The 9361-nt window shown below is 35.5% G+C and overlaps 1 protein-coding gene across 3 annotated transcripts; it reads left to right on the forward strand.

Annotated features, from left to right (window-relative positions):
- The first annotated feature begins 2432 nt into the window (after positions 1–2432).
- On the forward strand, positions 2433–7215 carry LOC136209770 (protein CLT2, chloroplastic). 3 transcript variants are annotated; one of them, XM_066001354.1, is made up of 10 exons: positions 2433–2941; positions 3030–3175; positions 3460–3497; positions 4152–4267; positions 5610–5709; positions 5792–5827; positions 5926–5976; positions 6227–6347; positions 6816–6845; positions 6919–7215. In XM_066001354.1, exons 1-10 carry the CDS (start codon positions 2550–2552, stop codon positions 7068–7070), a joined length of 1182 nt encoding a protein of 393 aa, XP_065857426.1. In that variant the 5' UTR covers positions 2433–2549; the 3' UTR covers positions 7071–7215. The 3 variants fall into 3 exon arrangements, with proteins under 3 accessions (XP_065857426.1, XP_065857425.1, XP_065857427.1); XM_066001353.1 differs by having other exon boundaries at positions 2437–2941; positions 6720–6845; XM_066001355.1 differs by having other exon boundaries at positions 2809–2941; positions 3077–3175; positions 6720–6845.
- Positions 7216–9361: the final 2146 nt, after the last annotated feature.

Here is a 9361-nt window from a genome sequence, read left to right on the forward strand (position 1 = left end):
CATGTCTTTGTTTGTCACCGATTCGTAGAGGATCATTAGTATGTGGAAAGCTTTTCATGAAAGCAACCTATTCGGGATATATATCATCTCTTAGGTAGTATCCTATATTATACATCATGTTGTGAAAAAAAAAATTGCACTAGTAGAGTTGTTCCTCTTAAATTGTCATGGAACAAATTGGATCGACTTAAAAACATTAGGGTCATTGTTGGACCTAACAATGTCGAAATATCACTAGTACATAAATGGTCTTTAAGGTCGCCTTATTAGCGATAGTTGCAATTATTAATCATAGCTAAAGGTCATTGGAGTCGGTTGTTAGTGACAACTGACTCCAATAATGCCTTACTAGCGATAGTTGCAATATTTCATAGTTTCTCAGAAAAAATCAAAAAAATTATGAAAAATCTACAAAAATATAACACGAAGATACATCATGATACTTTTTCAAAATAAAATTTGTAAGTTATAAATTTGACCTTTAGGGGGGATCTTGAAGCTCGGAATTTATCGGGGAACTTGGATCTTAGATCGTTTAATCGCGCATAAAGGTGTAATTTATTCTCACCATAGAAACTAAACGAAACTCCGTGCTCACACTAAAGCTTGGAATCGTTCAGGAACTGGGCCAAGGTTTCGCCTTCGGTTTGGACCATTATGTTCAGTACCTGCATTTTTTTTCCTTCTGGGATGGAAGTTATGAAGTGATTTACAAATGATTCAGCCATTTGATTAAAGCTATGGATGGATTCAAGAAGGTGCTGCTCGTACCAGAAGACTACTGACTCTTTTAAGGTTGTGGGAAGAGATGACAAAAACTGCATCCATAGCCATAGTGACTTCCATCATTTGTTTGAAGTTTTTGACGTGGTTCAGCAGATCTCCACTACCTCCGTATTGGGTGAAAGTAGGGATACGAAATCCCTAGGCATCGGTTGACGCTGGATTTCTTTAGATAGGGGTGTACAAGTGTCTGATAGGGCTGAAGGGCCGGCGTATGTGCTAGGTCTATCTAACATCTCTTTCCGAAGGATCTCATACTTCTCCCTTTTACTGGCAAGCTTGTCCCCATCTTTCTCTTTCAGCGTATTTCTGTCGGAGTGTTTGTTACGATCAACCGGTGGTTTTGAGGAGATTGCTTTCTGCTTCTGCTCCGCCTTTTCGAATGGTGCCTCTGTCTGTTTTTGGGATTTTTTTTTATTTTTCCCTTTGCCAGGTTTTTTTTATCGTGAGTATATTCTTGTGGCGGAAAGGCTTCTGGAATTTCTTCTAGGTGTTTTTGTTGATCAATGACTAGATTTCGTGATGCCATTGTTTCGTAAATTTTCTTCAATTGTTGCTTGAGCTTTGCCATCTATAATCGCATTAGCAGCTCGGATGTCATCCATCTCCTTTCGTATTCCCCCAGGTTTGCCCAAACCGACGGGAAACTTCATCTACCTGGAGTTGGTATTGATATTCTAATTGCGGCTGACGCTCAGCTTCCTGAGTGGATTCTTCCCTATTATTCCGGTGGACTTCCGATTGGATACGATTCGATTCTTCCATTACTGAATTTGTTGATTTTATCGCGTGTTGGCCGGATTCCGGTGAACCCGTTTCGATACCTAAGTTAGTGGATGCTTAGAAAGGGTAGAAAAGTAAGGACAAAGTGTGAGTTGTTGAGTTAACGTACCATAGGATGTAGCTATACCTGTCTATATACAAGGCTGAGCCGAATCTCTTATCTTCTAGGAATCCTTTGTGTGTTAGGACTCATTCTTTATAGGAGTCCTTCTTGCTGAGGAGTCTTTAACCTAGGCATACGAGGGTTCCTTATAGAAAGGAGATGTTCCATAGAAGCTTCATAGTGGATCTGAATGTCTGTTTTGAGACATGTGGTGGTTGATCCGAAGGCTCCCGAGATGTCACGTATTAATATCATTTTGTATGATATCACTCCCAAAAACAACTCCCAAACAAAGTTGATATGATATTTTAGATTCTAGTATTACCATTTAGGTCCATTCATTCTTCCCAAACAAGTGCTTAAATGTATTCAAAATCTTAGAGCTCCTCTAGTGGGTGTTTCAAGGTTGTTCTTTGAAACACCCAACCACTAAAGGTGGGGTTACATTGTTGTTACTAATTTTGGTGAGTTACCAATTTATGTAACAAAGAACCAATTAATACTGTGGATCCTGTTGTTATTTTTTATTTTATAATTTATTATCATATCATTAGTGGCCTATTATTTGTATTTGTTTATTCTTATCATTTCTGTTCAAACAATTTTTTTAAGAATAAAATAATATAAAATAGACCTTACCATTATTCAAGTAAAAAGGTTTGTAATGGATTGTTTTTATGGATGTTCTCGATGTTCTATGTGGCATTTCTGGTGTGTTACCACTAGTAGAGACAGTGCTCTTAGAATCTAAGTCTCTTGTAATATTTCAATGCAGCAGTCAGAAACAAACTCAGAGAGGCCCACAGGGCCACAAGTACAACCTCCACGTTCCCATGGCTTTTGACCACAACATAGGTGCCTCTTTCCCCTTCCGATTATCATGTCGCTCTGCAGCTACAACCTGCCATTTTTCAACTCCATTGTCCCTCTTCCTTCCTACTACGTCCACGGACCTATGTCCTCCTCCAATAATCCTATTCTCCGTCTTCCTAAATCACGACTTGCTAGTAGGTTTGCTCAATTCACCGGCGGCGATGTTCCCGTTCATCCTTGTCGCAATTCACAGAGAACCAGCAGTTACACTGTTCGCGCCTCAAATGAAACTCCTCCTCCACCGCCGCCCCTTGTCTTCTCTAACAATAACAATAAACTAATCCTCGTTGGCTCTGCTATTACGATTACATTAGCTGTGGCAAATCGCGTGTTATACAAGCTCGCTCTTGTCCCCATGAAACAGTATCCTTTCTTCTTAGCTCAATTCACTACTTTCGGGTATAGTTCATTGCCTTCATTTATTTTTGTTTGGCTTTTTCATTTCCAAATTTGGCAATTATAGTTGCGATGTCAATATGGACCACAGGTACGTGGTGATTTATCTTTCCATATTGTATGGGCGGTATCGTGCAGGAATTGTGATTAATGAGATGATAGCTATTCCAAAATCACCGTTCATAGTTATTGGGATGCTAGAAGCTCTTGGGGTCGTGACAGGAATGTCGGCTGCTGGTACCAATTTTTCTGATAAGCTATTCTCTTGGATTTTGTTTGTTTGTTTCAATTATTTCATATTTTTTTCCTTTATAGAGCTAAAATAAGATCAATTTTAGCTGATTTTGATTAGTTTTGGGATAAAAAAAAAAGTAGGCTGACTTCAATTAGTTTGGGAATGAGTCTGTTTATTTAAGTTCATTGACTCCAAAGTTTATGCAATAATTTTGGATTCAAAAGGAATCATTAAGAGTTGCAATATTTTCTTGTTGATTTTTGTTGTTCTATTTGTATTTTTGCAGCCATGCTTCCTGGACCTGCCATACCCATATTAAATCAGGTATTTTTTTCCTCCCCCTTCTATGAAAAAAGTAATTTCACTGCTTCTTCTTGCACAGATACTAGTTTCTGTTCCAGGGTAGGGTCACTTCTATTCATTTATGTACGAGTGTAATTCCAGTGTATAAGAATATATGTGTGTTCATTTGATGACCTTTTTTTTCTTCTGAAAATGTGTGTGTTGCGGGATAGTCATTGCAAAAGATGAAGCAAAATAAGGATTTAGGGGTGTGCCCGTATTTGGTGTGACTGTTGTATTAGACTATTACTTTTCAAAAGAGAACACAGGTCCATGACTTAGGTGTAAGTAACCCGAATACTTGTGATTCTAATCGTGTGTGTTTTGTGTATGTATATATGTTCATTTGATGGCTTGTTTATTCGAAAATACCATGTGTTGTGGGATAGTAATGATAAAAGCTGAAGCCATATAATGATACAAGGGACTTTGATTTCTAAGTAAGCAGAAAACAAGAATTCCATGATTTTGGTGCAAGCGAATAGCTTATTTTTAACTGTAAAAGAGTAATGTATACACGTATAATGTGTTCATTATGAAATTTATATGCTTCCTGCGTTATTTGCCCATGCTGTTCATTATGTTACACTTGAAGTTGCTTTTCTGTGGTTCTTTAATTATAGTTTTTTTTTCCAGACATTTTTGGTGTTTCAGCTGACATTTTCTGCAATTCTCTTGGGAAGGAGGTACTCATTCATTCAAATCAGTGGCTGCTTGCTGGTAGCTATTGGTGTTGCAGTGGCTGTTTCAAGGTATGCCAATTAGTACATAGATTCCAGCAATAAATTGTTTTCAATATGTGTGGTTTTCCAAAAGTTTGAGTTCCTTACAATTTTTAATTATATAAGAGGCACAGTAATTACTTGTTAGGACATGCACATCAAGCTTTTAAGGAATGTATGTTAAATGCTTAGTGATCTATATATGTTTGTTAGCAAAACTCTAAATGCTGAAAAACCTTAGCTTTACTGATGACACTCTTCCATGCTCCTCTATGACTTGCCGAAATTTATGTTGGATAGCGCTGCTCTAGAGATAGCTTCTGTTTCTGTATCTCTAGAAGGATTGTCTTACTGAGTTTAGGATCTTTGTCTTCGCTTCCTTAATGCTAATGCAACTTTTTATATTGTCTTATTGAGAGTGTTTTTTGCCCTAATATCATGAAAGAAGATGATTATGGTATTGGCTTTGCAGTTTGTACTGTAACCTGGTGCAGCTTCATGAATTTATTGGCTTCAAGTGTTCTATACTTAAAATTTAAACACTTATATTTTCTTCCTTCCAGTGATACATTATTCTCATCTTATAAATCTTGTCTTTTTCTTCATTTCTTTTCTTGTAGTTTTTTGGCAGATGTCTTTTTTTTTTTTTTTTCCTTTTTCCAGGAAACCTACTTTAGTTTGCTTTTCTGATTCCAAAAATTACCCTGCTTAAAATGGTTGATGGTGGTTGACATTTGGCCTCAACATTGTTGAGCATATCTAATACATTTTCTAGGGTTTGTTCTAGATGCATGAACTTCATGATCATGTTTTTGTCTAATATATCAAAGTGTCAGGTGCCATTATTACTCTTTCCATGGCTTGTTCCTGATTGGCTGATAAAGTGCTGGTAGGAAAAGATTGCAAATTGCAAGTTTGGACTGTCATTTCTTGTCCAAGATGCTACTTGTCTCTGGTTTATTATAGACCCAGAAGCACAATGAAATCTACCATATAGGTAAAAGAAAAAAGCATAACAAAATTCATTTAAACTATTTTGTGAATTTGTTTGCTTTTACTGATAGTACACTTAGCTTTGATTGGTAACAATCTCTGTAGGTTTTTTCATCTGTAGTGACCTTTGATAAGAGTGATAATATGTTAACTTGTTGAGGTTTACTTGACCAAGATTTCTCTAGGGTTACATGTGTAAGTAATAGTGTAAATAAGATAAAAGATCTAGAGCTGTGACAGAATAACTTTTTGGCTTTACATGGTCTCCGACATATGAAATTATGTGGACTAATTTATTATATAGTGCATATAGATATAAATTCTATATTCTAATTGTTAATTTTCTTGTGAGTTGTGGTAATTTTGTTCATAACTGCAGTGGATCCGGTACTGATCAGATGCTGTTAGGAGTTGAGTTCATCTGGCCAGCTATAATGATAATATCAACTGCCTTTCAAGCTGGTGCATCTATTATAAAGGTGCAACTATAATTGGTAGCAAGTTCTTCTTGATTCTATCCTGTGTAAGAAAAATAAATGATTCCAATTTGTCTATTGACAGGAATTTGTATTTGTGGATGCTTCTAAGCGCTTAAAGGTATAACCCGTTACTTGTGTTGTGTCTTTTCAGAATTGGACTCTTAACATATTTGTACAATTGGAGTCTCTCAAAGTCCTTGACTTGTTTACTTGTAGGGGAAGTCGCTTGACATATTTGTCGTGAACTCTTTTGGCTCTGGGTTTCAGGTAATTTGTGCACAGCTCTGCTATGCTCTAGTTGTTTCGCTACTATCTCTGTTATATTATTTAACCTTCTACCTGTGCAATCCTCTGGTTGTTTTCTTTTTGTTATATTATTCAACCTTCTATATGTGCAATTTGGTTAATAACATCAATTTGAGTAACCTCGCAATATTGCACACATTTCCTATTATTCTTTGATTATAATGTGTCTTCCCTTGAAGTCTGATTTAAGAAATTCTTTTATGATTTGTAGGCTCTTTTTGTACTCATCTTTCTACCTGTATTGTCCAACTTGAAAGGCATTCCATTTTCCCAGCTTCCTTCATATCTGATGAGTGGTGCTGGTTGCTTTTTGAACATCGGAGGTCGGCCAGGCAAGTTTTCATTTTTTATTGACATAGTGCTGACATCTTGCTATGCCTTCTAACATTTGCAGGATCATACAAGATACTGAAGTTAAGAAAAAGAATTGTATATGAAAATATTGCATGAATAAGGCATGTGAAACATTACTAAGTTATAGGAGAGCAGCGAGTCAGTGACTGGCTACTTAATATGCAAATATGCTGTTGGAATGTCATAATATGGCCAAGCCATCTTCCGAGTAGCTAATATGACACTGAACTTGAATAATCTGGTTAAAAGGAACCCTGATCTGGTTCATGGTGGATTGTGTGCTGCGAAGACAGGGTATATGGTCTTGTTAAAATTCTGATGGTTAAAACATGTATTGTTTCTTGGTGCAGAATGCAATGGAGCCCCATTGCTTCCGGTGCTTTATATAGCTACTAATATAGCTTTCAACATCTCGTTGCTCAATCTGATGAAAATTTCTTCTGCAGTTGTGGCCTCTCTGGGTGTAACGTTGTCAGGTAAAATGCCCAAAATCTTTGACAGTGTTTGGCGAAACACGAGTCTTTAGCTAATGTTGCTTTTGGTTTGCAGTGCCAATAGCAATTTATATTATGTCCCTTCCATTGCCATATCATCCTGAAGGAGCAGTTTTGAGTCCATATTTTCTGGTGGGTAGCGTAATTCTTGTATTGGGTCTAGTTCTGTTCAATGTGGCGAGACCAATCAAGCAGGCTTCAGATTAGTTAATGCATGGATCCATTTTGGTATTTGAGCTTTTTGACGATTTATATGCTTCGATTGTATTGTGTTAGAGCAACATTAGTGTTGTAACTTTTACAAAGCAACAAAATTATAAAAAGAAAATGAAAGTCTCTCTTTGGTCGATTACTTTTTGGTTAGTTGATTTGATTAATTGTTTGTGTAAACTTATTTGGTAAAATTTAGTTGATTGCTAATAGCTGTTCGTATAAAATGATAAATAAGGATATGGTAAAACATTTATTGGGGCTAAGGGTAGTAATTAGGGGTAAAAATATCGTTAAAAAAAGATGCATCACTAAGTTAATTGAAAAAGTTCCTAAAATCAATTTTTTCAAAATTAGTTTTTTAGACACAATAAGTTATTTCAAACCTCTCTTCACCAAACACCACTATTAGAGGGTTCCACTTAGGGCTGTAAATGAACAGAGCCGCTCATGAGTGGCTCGGTGATCGGCTCGATAAAAGCTCGGCTCGACTCGGCTCGATTTGTAAACGAACCGTTCGTGAACATGATTTATTGGCTCGGTTCGTAAATGAGCCAAGCTTGAGCAGGCCAAAGCTCGGCTCGAAAGCTCGCGAGCAAGCTCGATTAGAACATTTATGAACAAATTTTAGTTTTGTAGAAAACTATATAGTTTTGTGTTAGTTCACAAATATCTAAACTTAATATTATTTCATTTGCTATTAGATGAGTTCGTTCACAAACATAATAAATGAGTAATAGACGAACTGTTTGTAAGCATCTTGTTTATTTATTCACGAACTTTATTTGTGAGCTTGTTTATGTACACAATTAAAGAGTTATTTGCGAGCAAAATTCACAAATATAATTAACAATTTACTCACAAACAATTCATGGTTAGATAATTTTCTTAATGAATCAAGTCCAAAAGAGGATTTTGGGCTCGAAACAAGCTCGAAGCTCGGCTCAAGCTCGTTGAGCAAGCCAAAGCTCAACTCGTTAATTTTATAGCAAGCTCGGCTCGGGCTCGAGCTCGTTAATTTTATAGCGAGCCGAGCTTGAACAGGCCAAAGCTCGGCTCGATTATAGCCCTAGTTCCACTAGACAAAACCAATACCGTGGTTCAAACCTCTAATTTTACTCAAAAAAAGATTTTTATCTTTTTGGTTAGCTGATTTGACTAGCGGATTGTGTAAACTTGTGTTTGATAAAACTTAACTGATTTCTAATAGTTGTTTGTGTAAAATGACATGCAAGGACATGATAAACTCTTTATTAGGAATTAAAGGGGTAGTAATTAGAGGTAAAAAATGTCTTTCAAAAGAGATAAAACAATAAGCTAATTGAAAAAACTCTTAAAATAAGTTTTTCCAAAATTAGCCTTTTGGACACCGTAAACTCTTTTAAACATCTTTTCACCAAATACCACAATTAGAGGTTTGACTAGTCAAAACATCTAAAGTGGTTCAAACCTCTAATTTTACTTAAAAAGCTCATTACTAAACATGCATTAATCTCATCAAGCATCCATGTCATCAAAAGATGAGGTGTAATGCTAAAATTTGTCACAAATAATACTCTACAGTAACACATTATTTATTGTCAATTACTAGTCAATTAATTAAGGTAATAAAAGAAAGTAAGAGTTATAACAAGATGAAAAACACAAAGTGAAAGAAAAATCAAAAGTCACAAATAAACCTATATATAAAGCATGATAGATAAAGCAAAGGAAATTCAAAAGTAACAAATAAACCAAAGTATTTCACCATTAGATTTGTTTTTCATATTATAGTCTTATAATTAGAGGTGATTGAATTAAGATCATTTTTGTGCGCTGGATTACTACATTCATCCAGTGCACTATGTATTTCACATTCATATTATAGTCTTATCATTCAACATTTTTGTGCGCTGGATTACCACGTTCATCGATCATATTATCAATGCTAAAAAGCTCATTCTCTGAGTAGTAAAGAATTTCTTCCATCTCCTTTCATTTTAATACATTATAAATTTTTATTAAATTGCAATTGAAACCCTTAACCTCATTTTCATATATGAGTTTTATTTTACAGTTTGATGGCACAAATCAATTATAGAATTTTTAGCATGCCATAGATCGATCTTCATTTTCTATATACTTGAAAGTTCATTTGACTATGGAGAGTTGAATTTCAATGTTAATTTGGTAAGTTCTTACTGATTATCTATTTTTCATTTTCAAGGGCTTGATGTTCGAAAATGATAATTTGGCTCTTATGTTTTTTTAAATATTAACTCCAGTCTATAGTACAAGTTAATTTTACC

This window comes from Euphorbia lathyris, chromosome 10 (genome assembly GCF_963576675.1).
Source record: "Euphorbia lathyris chromosome 10, ddEupLath1.1, whole genome shotgun sequence".
Classification (NCBI taxonomy): domain Eukaryota; kingdom Viridiplantae; phylum Streptophyta; class Magnoliopsida; order Malpighiales; family Euphorbiaceae; genus Euphorbia; species Euphorbia lathyris.